At 52.0% G+C, this 19,932-nt stretch overlaps 1 protein-coding gene across 10 annotated transcripts in view; it reads right to left on the reverse strand.

Annotated features, from left to right (window-relative positions):
- Nucleotides 1–3,545: 3,545 nt before the first annotated feature.
- Agrn (agrin) overlaps nucleotides 3,546–19,932 on the reverse strand; it is a 32,259-nt gene continuing 15,872 nt past the window's right edge. For 2 of the 10 annotated variants that reach the window (XM_013354284.2, XM_013354290.2), the window contains 36 exons: nucleotides 17,723–17,938; nucleotides 17,432–17,656; nucleotides 17,118–17,342; nucleotides 16,743–16,949; nucleotides 15,555–15,773; nucleotides 15,288–15,482; nucleotides 15,003–15,203; nucleotides 14,772–14,920; nucleotides 14,578–14,683; nucleotides 13,257–13,373; nucleotides 13,014–13,178; nucleotides 12,727–12,870; nucleotides 12,512–12,636; nucleotides 12,333–12,438; nucleotides 11,919–12,251; nucleotides 11,677–11,814; nucleotides 11,133–11,260; nucleotides 10,903–11,017; nucleotides 10,701–10,820; nucleotides 10,299–10,616; nucleotides 10,005–10,197; nucleotides 9,669–9,884; nucleotides 9,101–9,330; nucleotides 8,876–9,010; nucleotides 8,639–8,738; nucleotides 8,390–8,554; nucleotides 8,115–8,226; nucleotides 7,892–7,903; nucleotides 7,549–7,665; nucleotides 7,217–7,409; nucleotides 7,046–7,133; nucleotides 6,836–6,859; nucleotides 6,044–6,076; nucleotides 5,525–5,749; nucleotides 5,149–5,252; nucleotides 3,546–4,880 (listed from right to left, as the gene is read on the reverse strand). In XM_013354284.2, the coding sequence (XP_013209738.1) occupies nucleotides 4,723–4,880; nucleotides 5,149–5,252; nucleotides 5,525–5,749; nucleotides 6,044–6,076; nucleotides 6,836–6,859; nucleotides 7,046–7,133; nucleotides 7,217–7,409; nucleotides 7,549–7,665; nucleotides 7,892–7,903; nucleotides 8,115–8,226; nucleotides 8,390–8,554; nucleotides 8,639–8,738; nucleotides 8,876–9,010; nucleotides 9,101–9,330; nucleotides 9,669–9,884; nucleotides 10,005–10,197; nucleotides 10,299–10,616; nucleotides 10,701–10,820; nucleotides 10,903–11,017; nucleotides 11,133–11,260; nucleotides 11,677–11,814; nucleotides 11,919–12,251; nucleotides 12,333–12,438; nucleotides 12,512–12,636; nucleotides 12,727–12,870; nucleotides 13,014–13,178; nucleotides 13,257–13,373; nucleotides 14,578–14,683; nucleotides 14,772–14,920; nucleotides 15,003–15,203; nucleotides 15,288–15,482; nucleotides 15,555–15,773; nucleotides 16,743–16,949; nucleotides 17,118–17,342; nucleotides 17,432–17,656; nucleotides 17,723–17,938 (5,657 nt within the window). In that variant the 3' untranslated portion in view covers nucleotides 3,546–4,722. The remainder of the gene's footprint in view (nucleotides 4,881–5,148; nucleotides 5,253–5,524; nucleotides 5,750–6,043; nucleotides 6,077–6,835; nucleotides 6,860–7,045; nucleotides 7,134–7,216; nucleotides 7,410–7,548; nucleotides 7,666–7,891; nucleotides 7,904–8,114; nucleotides 8,227–8,389; nucleotides 8,555–8,638; nucleotides 8,739–8,875; nucleotides 9,011–9,100; nucleotides 9,331–9,668; nucleotides 9,885–10,004; nucleotides 10,198–10,298; nucleotides 10,617–10,700; nucleotides 10,821–10,902; nucleotides 11,018–11,132; nucleotides 11,261–11,676; nucleotides 11,815–11,918; nucleotides 12,252–12,332; nucleotides 12,439–12,511; nucleotides 12,637–12,726; nucleotides 12,871–13,013; nucleotides 13,179–13,256; nucleotides 13,374–14,577; nucleotides 14,684–14,771; nucleotides 14,921–15,002; nucleotides 15,204–15,287; nucleotides 15,483–15,554; nucleotides 15,774–16,742; nucleotides 16,950–17,117; nucleotides 17,343–17,431; nucleotides 17,657–17,722; nucleotides 17,939–19,932) is intronic. The other 8 variants (XM_013354288.2, XM_005368710.3, XM_026790004.1 and 5 more) reach the window with 7 other exon arrangements.

The following is a 19,932-nucleotide window of genomic DNA, read 5'->3' on the forward strand; positions in this document are numbered from 1 at the left end:
AAGAGGGCACCAGACCCCCTTACAGATGGTTGTGAGCCACCACGTGGTTGCTGGGAATTGAACTCAGGACCTTTGGAAGAGCAGGCAATGCTCTTAACCTCGGAGCCATCTCTCCAGCCCCGAGTAGGACAATTCTAATGTGCTACGCCACTGAATCACATTCGGACCTGCTTTCTTCACAAAAGGTTGTTTTGGTGTGACTGAGATTCCCTTTTTAACTCCACACTGACGAGCAGCTTTCTGTAGGAGTTCTGTGAAGGGCTGACTATGGTGGTTCTCTTGAAATTTGGTAATAACTTACACATTCATGTCATGCTGGCGGAGTAACTCTTACTCTGAAAATGATTTAAGAAATTTCCTCACCCCATTTTGCTTCATGCCTTGGAGTGCCCAGCTGGTTACTCAAACTCATATTATTGGGATAATTCTTGGAAATACCATCCATATCTCCTGAGCCTAAAGAGTCATTCATGAGATTGGATTCTGTTCCTCCTAATCCACCATAGGCCCATCTCACCCAGGGACTATTGGAAAATTAGGCCTGTTAGGCCCAGAAGGTAATGCATCCTAGAAGACCTATTTAATTCCCAGGAGACACTAAAGAATATGGTATTAAATTGGCATCTGTTGGGTTTGGCCAAGGTTTACCATCTGGACCCATGTTCATTCCATGCATTCCAGGGTCACCTAAAGTATTCAGTAGGACTCTCATCGCATCTCCATACTTCTATGATCCTAAAGGCACCACCATTCCTCTTGGAGGAGTCAAACCCATGTTCGGATGTCCATGGCCTCCTGAGTGCTGGCATTAAAGGGAGGTTTTTTTTTTTTTGTTTTTTTTTTTAAGTTTTATAGGGAGTTTTTGGAGTTTTAGAGACTTTGGGTATTTGGAGACGGAACTTTTATAAATTTGAACATTTTATATCATATGTGTAGGTGCTACTACAACATGTCCCCTGGAACTGTAGTTACAGGCAGCTATGAGCCTTCTGACATGGGTGCTGGGCACCAGACTCCAGTCCTCTGGAAGACCAGCAAGTGCTCTTAATCACTGATCGATCTTTCCACCTAGCCCCTATTTTTGTTTTTAAATAGGGTCTCATTATGTAGTTCTAACTGTACTGGAACTCACCACATAGACCAGGCTAGCTTTGAACTCAAAAAGCTCTACCTATGCCTCCAAAGTGCTGGAATTAAAGGCATGTATCACTATGCCCTACTTTTTGATTTGTGTTTGAATGTTTGCCTGCAAGTACACATGTACACTATAAGCATACCTGACGCCATCAATGTCAAGTACACATGTACACTATAAGCATACCTGACGCCATCAATGATCCCCAGGAACTGGAGCCACCATGTGGGTGCTAGGAACCAAGCCCTAGTCCTGTGCAAATGCTCTTAACTGTTGGAAGCCATCTCTCCAACTTCCTCCCAACCCCCCAGCACCCTCCCCCGTCTTTTTTTGGGACAAGGACATTATAGTATGTAGTCCTGGCTAGCCTGGAATTTGATATGTTATAGACCAGGCTGGCCTTGAACCAACTGAGATCTGCCTACTTCTGCCTCCGGGAGAGTTGGGACTAAAGGTATGTGGTCCCCACTTTTGAATAAAGGATGTATATAGGCTTCCAGACTTAAGAAAGATGAAGCAGCTTGGCTCTACATCTGGCATGGCCCTTAACCTGCTGGGCATCCTCCTTACACAGAAAGCTTGATGAATATAGATTTCCCCTGCCCCTCACGCTTGAGGCTCCTCCTGTAATTATTAACATTCTACTGTTCTGTTTCCACTCAGATCCCACATCCACACACAGCCACGGAGAGCAAGTTCACTGTTATTTTATCTTTCTCTCTTAGAACACATGCCTTTAGTCCCAGTACTCTGGAGCTGGAAGCAGAGGCAGGTGTGTTGCGGGAGGTCCTTCCGCTCCTCCAGCCTATAGCCGCTGAGATACCCGCCCATTGGGGCGTGGTCTCTCTCCCTTTAAAAAAGCGGCCACTTCCTTCTCTCGCTCTCTTCACTTCTGAGTTGGAAGCAGCCCAGTCTACAGAGTTCCGGGACAGTCCAGGATACACAAAGAAACGCTGTTCTCTCTTTTTAAAAAATATTTATTATGTATACAGTATTCTGAATATTCTGTGTGTATGCCTTCAGGTCAGAAGAGGGCACCAGACCTCATTACAGATGGTTGTGAGCCACCATGTGGTTGCTGGGAATTGAACCAAAAAAAAAAAAAAAAAAGTGGTGGCTGCTTCAGAGAACCTGGGTTCAATTCCCAACACCCAGAGGGGGGCAGGTGTGGTGGCATATACCTTTAATTCCAGCACTTGAGAAGTAGAGGTAGAAGGACAGCCAGGCTGTTCCATAGAGAAATCTTGTTTTCCAGCCACAGAAATTACCTCTTGGACAACCCCCCATCTCCTAGTCGTCCAGGCTGGCTTTCCGTTTTAGTCTCCTTTACTTCCCACACGCTATGGATAGGTATATACTCTTCTGCTCTCTGCAGGGTCTCAAGTTCTCCCATCCAGCCCCCTTTAGACCATTCAAATGCCCCTTCCAACCTGCTCATGCCCCACCTTGCCATGGCGGACCCCACCTCACGAAGTGGTGGTTTGAATAAGAACAGCCCCACAGGTTCATACAGTTGAGTGCTCAGTCATGAGGGGTGGCACGGAGGACTGGTACGGCCCAAACCAAGGGCTCTCTTCCTGCTCCTTGTGGATCCAGACCCAGGACTCTCAGGTACTTCTCCAGCACCATGTCCACCTGCATGCCACCATGCTCCCTGCTGTGGTGATAATGGACTAAACCTCTGAAACTGCAAGCCAGCCCCCTCTGCTTTCTCTAAGAGGTGCAGAGACTGGGCAGTGGTGGTTCATGCCTTTATTCCCAGGACAAGGCAAAACTTTGAGTTTGAGGCCAGCCGGGTCTACGGAGTGAAGAGACAGGCGAACAAGGGTTGCCGTGGTCATGATGTCTTTTCACAACAACAGAACACGGACTAAGACAGGGGTGTCCCAGTAACACAAAACCAGAATAGCATAGTTTTAAAGTCACAAGTTCAATGAACCGCCGGGCCAGCTGTACAACCATTTTTCTTCTTGCTCTCAGGGGAAGCCTCAACATTTAGAAGAGTTCCTACTTATGTCTTTTTTGGGGTGTCAATGATGGTTTAATTTCCTTCTCAGGACTTCCTAGTTAGTGTCTTCTACCATACACACATCTGAACCAGATAAAGGGGCTGCCTGCCTAGCTCATATATTTCCACCAAGGTATTCTCATCCCGACTGGTTTTGTCCTCAGTGCAACCACTAGCTCCCTTCTTTATAATCAGATTGGTACATGCACACACACACAGACACACTGTAGCCTTGTTGCCCAAGGACAGTGGCTTTTTAGTTAGCTTTCATATTCCCCTCCTGTTTCCAGAAGTATGCGTGTTCACCATATAAGACAAGACACCTCAGCCAAAAGGAACCATGGATTCCCAGCTCAGGTTCTACTTTCTCCATCAGGCTATTAAGTACAAACACGGCCCCTATTTTAAAGTTTTCACACTTTATTTTATGGTATTTGACACAGACACATACTGGAGTTAGTAACAAGATACCATGCAGCTCCCTCCAGCCTTGGACCACCACAGGAGGAAAAAGGTTGGGCTGCCCCATCCCAGATCTGTCTGGTCTTTCTTCCAACATGATTGTGCTGGACATTAAGGACAGGGAGTGAAGAAACAGATGGTTGCTGCAGTTTAAGGCAATTTTGGCTCTATAGCCATCTCCGCTACCCCCGTACATGCCCTTGGCTGGACACTGGGCAGAAATGTCACTCAGATGAGGGTTGTCCTCACATTGGACCGATTAATGGTTGGTGTGAGTTAAAACAGGAATGACAATACTTCCACATCAGAAACCAAGTAAAATCAAGGCTTGAAGAATACGGTTAGAAGTCTGGCTTAGATGTCCTTCGAGAGACAGGTGCATCTGGCTGCTCAGGCAGGGAAGCATGGAGATCAACGTCCCACAGTGACTCATTCCCGCCTAGGGGCTCCTAAGTGGCCTGGTATTTGAGGAAAGGTTGGCTACGTCCAAGAGCAGCTGGGTAGGTGGGTAGGGCAAACCAAAAGCCAGTCAAGACGCATTTGTGGAAGTAAAACAACGCCCCAATATTACAATTTTTCTAAACCACAGCATTGGTACAGGGAGCACTAGGGGTCCAGGCTAGCTTGAGATGAGGCTGGCCCTGGGCACATGCGGGGGAGCAGCATAAGTAGAAACCGACAAACGGTCCAGTGGTACTTGCTCTAATGAAGGGCCTCTTCAGCTCCAACAGCCCTTCCTGCTCAGGGACACAGTTCTCATTCAATAAAGCATTAATAACACAGGAGTAGGGTTTGCCAATGGGCTAGGAGACCCAAAAGACCAATACAAACAGACAGGTAGGTACGTACAGTGCAAGGGGCCGAGACATGGTACCTTAGGCAGAGGAGTGTGTCCTAAGGCTGCCTCCAAAGCCCTGGGCTCTAAGTTGCCATGGTCTACGTATGAGTCCCTCAGCACCACTTTTGCTTCCGCAGCACAGCTGCCTGGACGGAAAAAGAAGCCAGGCCAGCAGTCCTTCTGGCCAACGTGCAGGCAAGAAAATCATATAAAAAAAAAGCAACAAGTTTACAAAAATAAAAAAATAATTACAGTACGGAGAGTGGGAGCTCTGGTAGCTCAGGGAGTGGGGCAGGGCCTCAGCTCTGGTTTGGTGACAGCGTCTTCCAGTAGGTGTAGCTGGCGATGGCCTACCACCACGTCCCGCAGACAGCCTACAAAACCTGTGCCATAGGCCTTGGGGAGAGCCTGTCCCACAGGCAGCTTCTGGAGGCCTCCTACAGGACAGACAGTAGATCAGCAGGCAGTGATGCCAACATATGGGGCCCCCCAGCACCTGAATACAAGTGGGGTTGCCACACATGAACACAGATCCCTATGGCCTAAGATCTGCAGGGTTAAGGCAGAAAAGGGTGCTACATTGCCCTGGCTAGCCCATCTGTTATCCAGATGGGGTTGATATGGGTGTCAGCTCTAGGATAGTCTATCCCTCATATAGTTGGAGACCCTTGGGTATCTCCTCCCCTGCCACCTCCAAACACTCACCAAGCCACAGGGCTCCATCTGTGTCCAGTTGTGTGGCACCCAGTGGGGAAGAGCCAGTCACAGGGGCCTCGTTGCCCACCTGAAGAGAACCTTCCCTCTGTTCCCTAGGGGATGGGTGGGGCAAAGCTGTTAAGAGCCCCCTCCCTCCCTCCCTTCTCTAGGACCCAGGCCCCACAGTTTCTCTATCACATGCCTTGTAGATACCACACTCTGGAAATGACACGTATGTTCTCCCAGGCTCCCAGGGGACAGTGGTTGATTGCTTCTCCTGTGTCTGTTTGTAACTCCCTCCTCCCCTTCTCACTAGTCAGGCTACTAGTGACCATGAGTGACTGGGTATCACTACCCGCTGTTATTCTCAGTGGGCTCCACTGACCTGTGAGCCCTGACTCGAAGCCATCGGTTGGTGTTGACCTTCACAGTGGAGCGCAGCACAACTGGCTGGGAACCTAAGTCATAGCTTAGCTGCAGGTATCCGTCCACAATGGCCAGAGCCACATAGTCCGCACGTTCTGTGGCTTTGCCACTCCACAGTACCAGCCCCTGTGTGGCCTCGGTGCGCAAGCTCAGTTCAAAGTGGTTGCTCTGTAGGGCCTTCTCACTGAAAAGTGAAAGGATGGGTCAGAGGCTTCCAGGAGGGTGGCTGGTAGGTAATGGAGGTGGGGTAGGTGTGGGTGTTGTTACAGCACAAAAGCTTGAGCTACTACCATGGAGATCAGAGGCTGGTGATCAGACCCAGGCAGCTGGGTAGGCAGGGGGCCAACACCAACAGTGAGACAAAGGAGAGAGGGAAGACTCGATCAACTAGACAAAGTTGATCGGAGAGGTGGCAGACAAGAGGCAGGCACATGGCAAGGTAATGTGCTGGGTCTCTCAGGTACTGCCATGTGCTTACCTGAAAAGGGCCCCGGAATCCAGAGTTTCAGGGCTTAGAAGCAGGAAGAGAGGGAAGCAGTAAGCAGGAGACAAGACAGGCTGAATGCAGGCCAAAATTCCCTTTGTCAACATGTGCAGGTGACAGGAAGAGCAAGCATGACTCCAGGGGATCAATGGCCCTTCCCACAAAGGGTTTTGGCAGTGACCCTTATGTAACACTTATGTTGGGCACATGCCCTAGTGGGTAGTTCAAGGAGAGAGGCATTGGTGATATGGGATGGACATGAAGGGTCTTCTGATGGCAGCAGTCATGGAGATGCCCTAGCACATATGTGACTGTGTCTGTCACACACACACACACACACACACACACACACACACACACACACATCCCACCCACATTTGCATACACGTGCACATATCTACACAAACTCACATTCACATTTGCATGTTCCACGCACATACAGGCATATATAGATATAATACAAACATATATACCCACAAATTAGATACACACCCAAGTACATAACTACACATAGAAACGTGTATACATATATATACAAGCACAAAAATCACACTTGCACTGGAGCCTCCGTTGTAGGTGATGGCCCTTGGCAGGTATATCCAAAGAAGAGGACTGACCATTTCCAAGGTAGGAAGCTGGGCCTGACGGTATATAAACAGGCCCCAACCCCATCTTCCATCCACGGTAGAAATTCCACCTTTACTGGGGCTCAAGATTGTAATGCTGAGAGCAAAGCATGGATATGAGTGAGTGCCAAGGTATGAGTGGAGCCAAGGGCCTACTTACGGTGGAATCTCATTGGTCAGCTCGCTTGCAAACAAAGAGACAGAGATAGTGAGAATGAAGGGGGTAGGGTAGATCCTGGGCCTTCCCTCCTGGCCAGAGCTGAGAGGGGTATGGAGAATCTAACACCTCTACCCGGAACGGCATGCACGAACAGGACCAGACAAGACAGCCGAGGGCGGAGAGAGTGCCTGGCTCCTGACTGCATGTTACCTCTCAGTCACGGCATTGAGGTATTCGACGTAGGTCCGCCCGTCAAAGGCCAGCGTTTCTAGGTCCCCCACTGACTTCTCAACTAGCCCTGGGAGACAGATGGGATGAAATGGGCCTCAGATGAGATCTCCAGGCCATGTCAAGTCTCAGCCCTGGGCTGCCAATGCTCACCCTTCTCACAGTGCAGCCCAGAGAAGCCCCCAGAACATAGGCATTCGTAAGTGGCTTCCCTCGGGATACATGAACCCCCATTAAGGCAGGGGTTGCCTGAGGCCTGGGTACAAGGGTGGTCTGTAAAAGGGGAGACGTCCACGGCCTGCAATACATGCTCCCGAGTCAGCAGCTGGTGGCCACTTAGAGATACCTGAGGAGGAGAGGGAGTGCTGTTATCACATCTGCTCCTTTCTCTGATGAGACAGCCCTCACCCAGGACAGAATCCACATATAGAGTGGCCCTCCTCTGTTGCACCGTGGAGAACCCTGGCTGGTACTCGCCCCCATACCAGCTGGATGGCTCCATCGAAGCCAGAAGACACTGCAGCTCCCCGGGCCAGCTTGCTGAAGTCAGGAGCTCCTCCGACATAGAGGGGCTCCTTGAGGTTGAGCATGGTATGAGGAACCTATAGGAGGCATGGGGTAAAAGGTCACGAATGATCCACCCACTGGGCCAGAGTAGGCCAAGCCCCAGGTCAATACACCCGTTTTCTTGATGCCCCACATCTACCCCCTCACTATCTAGGAGGCAGCATTAATCACACAGAAATGGCAGACGTGAATCTTAGTGGGAAAGTGCTACTCTAGGAATGGGCACAAGAGATGGTGAGTTGGGTAAGAGGCCAACAGTACCTTGCGGGATTTCTGACATCCGGAGAGCAGGTGGGGGGGTTGCAGAGCAAGAGCCAGAGAGCAGTGGGGGCAGAAAGGAGACAGATTGAAGCACAGGGCAGACAGAGAAAACAGTTATGTGAGATGTGGCTATCGGGGGCTACGAGCCCCGAGGGAGGAGGAAGGGAGGTGGTGGCGATAGGGTGTGGGAGGTCTGGGCCTTCCTCATGCACTGGATACTCACCGGAGACTCCCCTAGCACACGGGGCCCATCACCCACTCGAAGCGCACCCTTGCGGCCATTTCGTTCCAGGGATACCCTGATCCAGGTGCCCAGGGCTATCGGCTCCTTGCTCCTGCAAAGAGGTATGGATAGGTTCTGGGCTCTGCTCACATCCCTAATATACACACTGATATCCCAGCCTCAGGGTAGTCTTTTAGATCCTCCCTGCGATCTATGCAGATGGTTCAGAGACAACCTTGGCTAATGCCCAGTCTAGTTACCATATATATGCCCACCTGATGACCGCAGCCCCCTTGCCGAGGTCATAGCGGAACTCCAGGTACTGGTTATGCAGGGCCAGGGACACAAAGTCCCCCTTGCCATCTGTCTTTTGCCCATTGTAGAGGAGCAAGCCACTGGCCCCACGAGCCAAGAACACCACCTCCAGCGCCATCTTCTCCCTGGGGTCATGTGGGGTTGTGAGAGGGTATCACTGTCTCCTCATCAGGCTGGCTCCCTTCCCTTAACCTTCCTGCCCTACTAACCCCAGGTCTCTCTCGAAGGTGTGCAAGCCTTTTAGTTCCAGGTAGGAGAAGCCACTAAAGTCAGCCAGGAAGGGCCGGGAGTCAGCACCAGTCTCCAGGACTATAAAGGGCCAAACAGATGTCAGACAGGATTGCAGGCTCTCGTTTCCCTACTAACTGGATGGTACACCAGACCCCAAATCAACCCAGGAATTGACCGTAACCCCTCATCTTTCCCCAGCATCTCCTTGACCTTACCCGTCTGGCAGAAGGCACCTCTGCGCCCCAGGGGGCACTCACACTTGGCCCCGCCCCTGGAAAGCACACGACAGGGAGCTGCCCCGTGGCACGGGTTTGGCTGGCAGGGGTTCTTTTCATCTGCACAAGTTGGGCCTGAAGGGAGATTGGGTAGGGGTTCCAGGGAAACATGAGACTCCTCCCACAACACCTAGATACCTGCCCAGGTACCAGGCTAGTTCTCACCAAAGCGGTCAGGTGGGCACTGGCAGAGGAACATGCCAGCCTCCAGTGCCTGGCACATAGCCCCACCATGGCAGGGGTTAGGCAAGCAGGGATGGTCTCCACATTCTCCCACACCCGAGCTTAAGACTGCGGCTTCCTGCCAGTTGCTAAGCTCTAGCTGCTGGTTGTTGATGTCCAGTACACGGATGCATCCTTTCAGGCCGATGCCCACAGAGGTCCGGTCAAGCACCCTGACACCAGGAGGGGTCAGAGTCAGAGGCAGCCTTTCATTATCAGCTGTAATACTAACACGCTCCCTAAACTAGGGCTAGGGATCGGGGGTGCCCCTACGCCTACTCTGTGTTCACAGGGTGGTCAGTTCCATAAACAAGACAGAATCAGGAGGTAGGGGTGAGGGTCAAGGGTCAGGGGTAGCCATCTTCAGAGGTTCCGTCAAAGGCTTGCTACCACAGATAGCACAGCAGGAACCGGTGGAGGGTCAGAGGTTGAGGTCAAAGTTAGAGCTACCATCCACCCCATTCCTGTTACCCAGAGCCAGAGACCAAGGGCCCAGCCTACTCCTGCTCACATGGTAGCCTGTTCTTCCGGGACACCACCCACATAGAGGTACGTGTCCAAGTTGAGGCCATCAGTGCCACTGGGACTTTCGCCCACAACAGGAGTCTCGCCATCCACAGAAAGTGTGCCCTGCCGCCAATGCCGTGACAATTCTAGGCGGTGCCATCGTCCTGGTTCCACTGGCACTGAGCTGGTTAATATTCCTGGCCCTGAGCCTGTGTCAAACCTGGGCATGGGAACAAGTGCTTAGGATGTTGGTCCAGGCCTCCGTCACTTCACCCAAGACTTCACACCCTGTAGATTCAGGTCTGAATTGCTCTCGGCCATCTACAGAAGCCATGCCCACCTGAACTGTACATGCCCAGCCAGCAGAGCCAGAGCCAGGAAGTCCTTGCCGTGTGCATTGCCGTTGTAGAGGAGCAGTCCCTCAGTCTCCAGCGCCCGGAATTCCAGTGCCAGGCGCAGTGTGTGGTAGGCCCGGAGGGTGGGGAAGGCCAAGAAGGAGTGGCCCTCGAAAGCAGGAACAGAGGGGAATTGTACTGCAGAGAACAGATAGAGCTGAGCTAGAGGAGTGCCTGACACTCTGCTTCACCCTCTAGTCATATCCCCGAGCCCTCTAGCATTGAGTAAGTAGCCTTACCCTCCTCACAGACAGTGCCACCCCTGCCTGCAGTGCAGCTGCAGGTGAAGCCCTTGCCAGAATCCTGGCAGGTGCCTCCGTGGAGGCAAGGTTGGGAATCACAGGGCTTGTGTGGGGGCTGTTGAGGGCCTGGGGTCCGAGGTCGGTGAGTGCTGGGGGCAACTGTAGGAGGTCGGCGTGTGGTTAGTGGTGCTGTGGTTCTGCCAACAGGCCAGCTGGTGTGACTGGGGTAGACTCGTGGGGTAACAGAGGCAAACAGTCGGCTCACGGTGGTGGCTCTGGCCGTGGCAGCTCCCGTAAAGAAGGTGGGAAACCAGTCTGCAGGAAGGATAAATGTTAGGTAGGTGTGAAGAGCACACTGAGGTACGGAGGCTAGAGAGGAAGTTCTAACCTGGCACTCACCAAAGTCTAGGAATCGCAGGTGATCCTGCAGAGGCCTCCTCACTGCCAGGGCCCATGGTCTGGATACTTGGATCTGTCGGAGCAGGGCTTGGCCCACATCTGGTGCCTGGAAGGCTGTGGCTAAGAAGAACAGGGCCCTGAGCATGGCCTGGCTCCACGTAGCCCATACCCAACACCTCCCATGAGGTCAACAGGGGCTTACTAGGATCAAAGTGAACGTCCACAATGGCACGGACTAATTTGCCAGGCCCCAGGTCCCGTAGGTGGACACTCCAGAAGTCCTTCTTGACATCTGAATTCCGGAACAGGTGGTCCAGCTGTGGACAGGTAATGGGTGAGGGCAGTAGGTACTGTCTAAACCCAATTACGATCGATTCAGTTCAGTCAGTCATCTGGGTCTGTCCTAAATGGATATCCCACAAACCCTCATACCGTGCTTTCAATGCTCCTTGCGGTCTCCCCAAACAACTCTGACTTGGGGTCAGCCATCTCAGGTGTGTAGAACAGCTCCTGTCCCTCGACCCCCTCAAGCTCCAGCACTCCCTGGAATGCCTTGGTAGCTGTGGGGGAGGGGCAGTGAGGCCCTGCCAATACCATCTAGCCTCCTAGGCAGCCACAGAAGCAAGCTCCACAGCAAGCCATGTGGGGTGCAGAGCAGGGTTGTTAGTCAGATGATCATGGGGTTAGTGAGTGGGAACCCCAGGGTAGGGCTGGTGTCAGTTACCAGGCAATTCCTAGGAGCAGGCGCCCCAAGCTGGCTTGCAAGGAGAAAGATGGGTTAGGTATAGGGTCCTTGGCATAATCTCATAGTCAGTGGTTGAGACCAGAACGCACATGTGTGCCAAATCTCCAACGCCCCCCCCCCCACTCAAGTGTTGAAGCCAGAATATTATAACCTGTTGTCACAAGATGAAGACTGTACTCCTGGTATGTCTGCACCATCCCAAGCTCACTCCCTTCCCCGTTCTCCACTTACCAGGACAGTTGGAGCCTTCTGAGTCCAGTGAGGGTGTCTTGCCATCTGAACAGCAGCCCAAAGGTGAATTGTAGCAGGAAGCCCTCTCAATTGGTGGCCCATGGGTCACCACAATGTTGCCCACAGGGGGCTCGAGTCCTGGGGAAATGTAGTCTAAGCACGGCCCTGAGTAGGAGCCACTTGTGGGCTCTACCCCCACATCACCCTCAGACCTGCCCACATGCCCCTGAGGCCCTGCTCACCCCCAGACCCGCCCCCACTGGCCTCCTCATCTCCGCTCAGCTCCTCATCGCCACTCCCATTGGCGCTGCCAGATTCACTGAAGATTGATGTGGTGAGACCGGTTACATCGGTGGATGCTAATGGAGGCACAGTCAGCACAGGCCATGGAGTACTCCTGGGGATGCTGACTGTGGTCTGAGGTCGTGATGTGGGTAGTGGGGTGGGCCAATCACGGGTGGTACTACTGGGAGCCAGAGGAAGGCTGCTGTTGGGGGATGGCAGTGCCTGGCTCAGGACATGCCTCGGGGTAGTCATAGATGCAGACGCTGGGGTCGTTTCAGGAGCAATGATCTCTGTAAACAGATGGATGTTAGGGGCTGGAGTCAGGACAGTCAAGTCCTGGTTTGTTCTAGGTAGTTGCTCCAGTTCCTTACCCTGGCACGGGCCAAGACTCTGAGTGAAGATGTCCAGACCCTGACGACAGGCAATAGTTTTCAACTGGCACTCATTGCCATATGTGACACCATCTGATCCACAGACCTGGGGTGCAGGGAAAGGATGCTCAGGAAAGGTCTCCTCACCCCCACCGCTCTCCACATATTTCAGTCCTTACCTTGGTAGAGTTAGCCTCTGGGCACGTGAGGGTTGGGCAGACACAGTGGGCAAACCCGGCCTCCTCTATGCAGGAGGCACCAAACTCACAGTGCATCTCCACACAAGTCACAGGTGTCGTGGAATCTGCGGTAGGCAGAAAAGATCCCTTCCAACTCAGGAACTCCCACCCTCAGCATAGGAAGTCCTGGGGTCAGCACCAGTCCTGGTCCTCACCTGCTTCACAGCCAATCTGGCCCAGGGCTTGACCATCTGGACATTGCCCACACTTGGGACCAGCCACACCAGGCCTACAGGAACACAGTCCAGTCATCTGCTCACAGTCATCTCTCACAGCACCCCGAGGGTCACAGCTGCAGGCTGGGGGAGTGAGACGGAAGAATCTACAGTTTAGTAGCCCCCCTCACACCTGCCGCCCCAGAGCCCTACCAGGTATTGGTCAGGCCAGGATATGAGCAGCAATGGGGTGGACAGGCAGGAGTGCTTGGGGCTCTGTTACTCACGAGTGCAACCACTGTGACCATCAGTGACAATGCCACGGAAGTTCCAGAAGCCAGGCTCACAGCGATCACACCTGAGGCCTCCCACACCTGGTCGGCAGGAGCACTGGCCTGTGGCTGGGTCACAGGTGCCACTGTAGGAGCCATGTGGGTTGCAATGGCAGGTGCCTACAAGAGGAGAAAGCACCGGTCAGGGAAGACGTACAGCTCTGTCAGTCCATGGTCAGACCAGGTTCAGGTACTCACTGGGACAGCCAGCGAAGCCTACACCCTGGGCAGCAGTTACATTGTCTTGGCAGCAGCCATAGGGGGTTTGGGCACAGTGGGGAAGGGCCATAGGTAGCAGTGGAGCCAAGGTAGGACCTGAGGAGAGGTGTACAGAATTCAGATTTGACGTAGTGCTAGATGTTTATCCTAAACTCAATTATTTTGTCTCAGTGATTCCTGCTACATGAGTCATCCTTCTTGACATCAATCCCCACTGGGAACCCAAAATCTGGGGCTATCATAGGTGAAATCAGCATAACACATATAAAGACAAAGTAAACGTAGAACCCGAAACCCACAAAACCTAAGAAGCCACATACATACCCCCATGCACACATACATTACTGGAGTCTCAAACACATAATAAAGATATAAGAGTACACATAAATGAAGACACATTTATACACATTCACTATATTCCTCAAAACATTATTTATTCCTGTGCATATACACGTGTGTATATGCACAAACATAAATCAGCACAGTCTCCTCCTTCCCTCCCTCCCTCCCTCCCTCCCTTCATTTCAACACAGGAGTTCTCTGTGTAGCCCTGGCTGTCCTGGAACTCACTCTGTAGGCTAGCCTGGAACTCAGAAATCTCAAAGGCAAGCACTACCCTTCCCAGCCTGTCTTCAATCTCTTTTCTATAAGAGCGAAAGTGCCTAGTGGTAACCCTCTAATTCCCTGAGGCCTCACATTTAGAATCCTAATCTGGCTCACAGAAAGTGAGTGTTTGGTGCACACCTTTAATCCTAGTATCCAAGGAGCAGAAAGCAGGCAGATCTATGAATTCAAGGCCAGCCTGGTCTACATAACTAGTTCCAGAACAGCTAAGGCTATCTATGTAGAGAGACTCTGCCTCAAAATAAATAGATAAATAAATAACAACAGCAAAAAGAAAACCAAAATAAATAAATAATTAAAAAACAAAAGACATGGGGCTGGAGAGATGGTTCAGAGGTTAAGAGTACTGGCTGCTCTTCCAGAAGTCCTGAGTTCAGTTCCCAGCAACCACATGGTGGCTCACAACCATCTGTACTGAGATCTGGCGCCCTGCTCTGGCGTGCGGGCATACATCGAGGCAGAATGTTGTATACATAATAAATAAATAAATATAAAAAAAAAAGACAAAGTTACCGTCATCATCAACAAGAATAATACAAGTCACCACAGAACGTGAGCATGCCCATAGCCTTAAGTCTCTGTCACGCACCATAGAACATGTACACACAGTGAAACAGAAGCACAAATGCATAGAACATGTCATTACATGCCGGATGTGTTTGGCACAGCTACTCACCACGGCAGGCTCCCTGAGCAGTAACATACAGTTCTTGCTGTGATTCACACCTGGCCTTCTTCAGGTCACACTCAGTGTTATAGGTGATCCCATCTGAGCCACACACCTGGAGGAATGGGGTCAATGAGGGCAGCCTTGACCCCCTCCTCAGTGCATCCACCCTGGAGCCATGGAAAGCTGTGTTTGTTACTCACTGGGCTTCTAAGAACACTCTGGCAGCTGAAGTCGCAGACACATGGCCCATCCTCCGAGTCCTCATCCCAGATACCACCACGCTGCCGGCACAGCTCCTGCTCACACTCATTGTCTTCCCCAGAACCAGAGCCCCCTGAGCCACACTCAGCTGCAGGAAATAAGAGCAGTCACCTATGAGGTCTCTATCAGAGACTGAGGTCTAGGGGTTCACACTAGTCACCTGAGCTTACCCTGCTCACATGGCCCTGCACGGGCCTCTTCAATTTGTACCTGCTGCTGACAGGCAGCTTCTCGTAGCTCACAGGCACTGGGGTAGGTGACGCCATCACTGCCGCACACAGGGCCGGGTGGGGGGTGCTCACAACGGGGACACACACACTGTCCAGCTGAGCACACAGCCCCAAAGGCACAAACTGTGTCTCCACAGGTCTCTACAGGAGATGGTAAAAAAAGGAGTAAGCGTGAGTCCCTGATGGATGGAATCATGGGAGCTTATCCCTTCTGGCCCCACTCACGGCAATGTCCGGCTGAGGCCACATGTAAGCTGATCTGGTGTGTACAGGCGTGGACATGCAGCTCACATTCACTAGCATAGGTGTGTCCATCGGAACCACATACAGGCTGGGCTAAAGCCACACACTCAGAGGGGCACACACAGCGTCCAGTCTCCATCTCGCACAGGGATCCAAAACGGCACTGCCCGCATCGGTCTGGGGAGGAAGCTCTATCACCACGTTGACCAAAAGCCTCTTCCCGACCCAACCCACTTGCCCACCACTGACCACAGGGTCCTCTGCGGGCCACCCGGATTTCCCTCCTGAGGGCACAGGCCATGGATTCCAGCTCGCACACACTGCCGTAAGTGACATTGTCGCTGCCGCACACGGGATCATAGATACCGGAGCACACCTGCTGGCACTCACACACAGCTTCCCCGTTCTTCACTGTGCATACTGCCCCAAATGCACACTGCATTCCATGGCATGGGGATGGAGTCTGGTCTGGGGAGGAGGTGGTACTCAGTCCACATTCTTCTCCAGATGTGGACAAAGCCCACTCCCATGCAATAGCCCCTCTTCAGGGTGGGAATGGTGGAGGAAGACCTAGATGCACAGGACACAGCAGAGAAAGGGACAGACACACAACAGAGATGGATGGGGACATATGAGTTTCTGACTGTCCATAGCAGGTCACTGACCCTGGACCACCAGCAGCCCTGGGATATCATGCACATGGGGTTGAAACTTTTCCCCCATGGATGGGAAAACCCTGTACCCCACAATCACAGACTACACAGGGAAGAGGGTGTCTGTCAACTTGCTCTGAGGACCAGAAGGCCAGGCAGTAGCAAGCCACTCCCCCCAGCCGCGCCGGGGGCAGACCTCAGGCTGTGGGCTCCTGGCGGGCAGGCGCGTCACCTCATCCTGCCAGCAGATCAGGCTGGAAGACACAAGAGTCGGAGCCGAGAGGGAAGGAAGGACCAAGAAGAGACAGATGCAGAAAGAAAGATGGACAGAAGACTGACCAAGACAGACAGCAGAGGCAGGCAGGGCCATAGAAGCCCACAGCCCCAATGGGACCTGCGGGCCACTTCCCAATTTCCTCTACCCTCTCCACTGGTCCCTCAAATCCCAAATTACAATCAACATCTACGAGGCTTGGGACTGCACTGTGTTCCCAGAACAAGGAATCTCCAGCACCACATCCACTCCTGCCCACCCAAGACTGATGATAATGGACCAGAGGACCTGCTGGTGTAGCAAGGCCAAGTGCACACTGCCTTTGTCCCATCTCTTAGGTTCCCCGGTTCCCCTCCTCACAGCCTCCACATGCCAGCAACCCCCCCCCACCCCCAAGTGACCCCAGCCCAGGACTCCAGGAGGTACATGAAAAGGAATGGACATGGTGTATGATCGGGACAAGAAATGATGCAAGACCAGCTACTCCCAGCTGGATCCCAAGTTGCTCACCACACGGGCCCTGGTGCTTGGGGGGAATGGCATGCTGTTGCCGACACTCAGCCTGTTGGCGCCAGCAGTCATTGTCATATGTGTGGCCATCCTGAGCACACACGGGCCTGTAAGCCCCATCACAGATGACACGATCACAGGAGCAGTGAGGACGGCCACGGCGGGACAGGCATACAGAGTTGAACTGGCAGGTCTCTGGGCACTGGTCTGGGAACGGGAAAGGAGATCACATCGGCCAGAGCATCACGCCAACTGTCTACCATGTACGGAGTCCTCACGGGCACCTGACATGGTGAGTAGGGACATGGAGTATGCAGGAGTGAGCCCTAATGAGGCACAGTGGCAGGGCTGGATCGGTCCCCTGGGAGCACGAACCTCGAGTCTGGCACTGGCCAGAGCGTACTTTCTGGAGGAGCAGGCCACGGGTTGCACCAATACGGCCCATGACACAGTCATTTTCATAGGTGACTCCATCATCTCCACAGATAGGTGTGTGCTTGGCAGGGCAGCTCTCTGGTCGCAGAAGCATCTCTGGGAGCCGTGTACGCGGGTTCACACGGCAGATGTGGTTTGGGTCTGACAAGCTGCCCTGGCAGGGGTCTAGGGTCCGAGGGTAGAAATGAGGGGCTGTCACCAGCGCACATAGGAGAGTCATGTATGGGAGAAGCAATGCATAGTGCTTTGCTTACCACAAGGGCCATCAAACTTCTTGAAAATGTGCTCCTGGCGGGCACAAGCATGGCGTAGCAGCTGGCACTCACTAGGGTAGTCAATACCATCACTGCCACACACAGTCCCATCAAGGGCCCCAAAGCAGGAAGTGGGACACAGGCATGAGGCAGTCTGTCCATCGGCTGAGGGTACACAGGTACTACCGAAACTGCAGGTCACATTGGCACAGGGGTTCCGGGACCCTGTGGGTTTACAGGTGATGTCATGTTGATTTTCCACTGCCCTCCCCCACGCCCACACTCACTTACCGCATGGTCCTTGGCGAAGCAGGCGAATGCGCCGTTGCTGGTTGCACTGTGCGCGCTGTAGCTCACACTCATTGCTATAGGTGGAGGCATCCGAGCCACACACAGGAGCCACAGTAGTGGGGCAGACATTCTTCTTGCACACGCAGGAGGCCTGGCCTGGATCCTCGACACTGGGCTCACATACAGCACCAAAGCCACATAACATTCCCCTGCATACTGAGTTTAGACCAGAGGAAGGATATTCAGAGGCAGGCTGGCCAGAAGTCACTGCTAGGTCCACACACCCACGAGTCCTCGAATCACAGTCTGTTTGTGCCCAAATCTCATGGGAAGATCCATATTTAATTATTCACATAGCTAATCTCACCCCAAACACATAAGCACCTACATCCTACAATTGACAGAAGCCAACGCACATGCTCAACCTGGAAGGCTCCTAGAACTTTCCTTTATGGGAGAACAGTTTCCCTCACCCCACACTCTACCACTGTAGAGTTCATATCCTGACGCTAGGACAAAGCATTCACTTCCAGCACACTTGACACACCATAGAAGGGCCCCAGCTGTGCATGCCTTAGCTCCACCCACAGCGCTCAGCTCCAACGGAGGCAGGTTCCTGAGGCTGAGCTGGATCTTGAAGGATCTGTGTGAGGACATATACTGAGGTGTCTATGAAGTCTCAAAGAGCCCTGCCACTGTTAACTCGAGGAGACTGAGAGGTGTGAATAAAGGAAGCTGGCTGCGGGTGTTACATCTGTCTGTTTGTACTCACAAAACTCAGACTAACCTCATCTTACGTTTCTTTCTGAGGGGTTGCTTCTGTATCCACCTGACACCTCCCAGGAAGGACCACCTTCACAATCTTCTGAGGACTCCCAGCCTCTTTCACTTTCCTCCAGGACTCAAGGGCACTTGGAGTCTGGAACCTTGCTCCACATAGACCCTTTCCTCTTTTCATTGCTCCTTCCCAGACCACCTCTCTAGTAGGTCTCTCTTACCTCCAGAAGTAGTGTCCTGCCTGCCTGCCCCAACCTTTACTCTGTTTCTATCTTTTCTCTGCTTATTCCCCTCACCTTCCAAGGCCCCCATAGTCAGCTTCTCCCATTTATAATAATCCTATAAAACTTCCCACCCAGACTCAAGTTGGAGTGGCATAGGTCTCTCTGGAAGCACACCTTCTGTCCTTCTGGGCCCTTACTTCAAAAAAAAAAGTCCTCATTCAAGTCCTGAGTCTTGTCCCAATGCAACCACTCCCTATATTCAGCCTCACACACCTATTCACACAGGAGTTTCCTAACATTGTAGTCTCAGGGTTGCAAATGTCCAGATCACATATTGTTGCTGAACCTCTACAGCAAGCAGCCTATGAAGCTGGCTCAAAAGAAGGGCCAGATGTTGTTCACTAAGCCCACAAGAAAATTGGATACTGGTGTATTCAAAGTTCAGATACCACACTGGAGAAGCCTTCCTAAGGACAGAATTAGGGCTGAAACCCTCTGAGAAGATGAACCATGACCTGGGTAGACCTGCTAAGGGCTACAACTACCTACCTATATCTACTAAGTGTTTAATTTGGTATAATTATCATGACCTCACATCATGCTCAGAAATGAACCAGAAGCAGTCTTGGATATCTTCTAGGATGGCAGGGTACACTGGGGGCTAGAGCCAGCCACTGTCATAAGCAATGGCTTACCCAGCCTCTCTTGATTGTTTGAGTAGCTTTGCCTCTACCAGAGAAGAAGGGTGAAATTACAGGAACCTCTACCTGCCTTCCCTAGGATCTGCTTTGTGTTTGGTTTACCCTCCTTAGCTCTTAGAGCCAGGTGTTCCTACACTGTGGCCCCTTTCCTTTCTGTAAATGGGGACAATAAAATAAGTATTTACTCCCAGAGCTAGAGATTTGCCAATATCTACAAAACTTAAGAGAGGGGGCCCCAAACAAGTACAGGGAAGAGCATACAGTAACAGAGTTGTTAGTACCAACAGCCTTCCCCGTCTTGGCTCAAAATAAACATATGTGCACCAGCGGTCTCTTTTCATGGCTGGCCAATACTTCTCTCCCTATTACCATCCTCACATTGGGCTTTCTCTAACTCAAGCCTTCTGGAGATCTCATACAAAATTCAATAAGCACTTTCTGTGGCAGAGCTTTCTGGCTGTACTTTTTTTTTAAATATTTATTTATTTATTATGTATACAATATTCTG

This window comes from Microtus ochrogaster, unplaced genomic scaffold (genome assembly GCF_000317375.1).
Source record: "Microtus ochrogaster isolate Prairie Vole_2 unplaced genomic scaffold, MicOch1.0 UNK38, whole genome shotgun sequence".
Lineage (NCBI taxonomy): Eukaryota > Metazoa > Chordata > Mammalia > Rodentia > Cricetidae > Microtus > Microtus ochrogaster.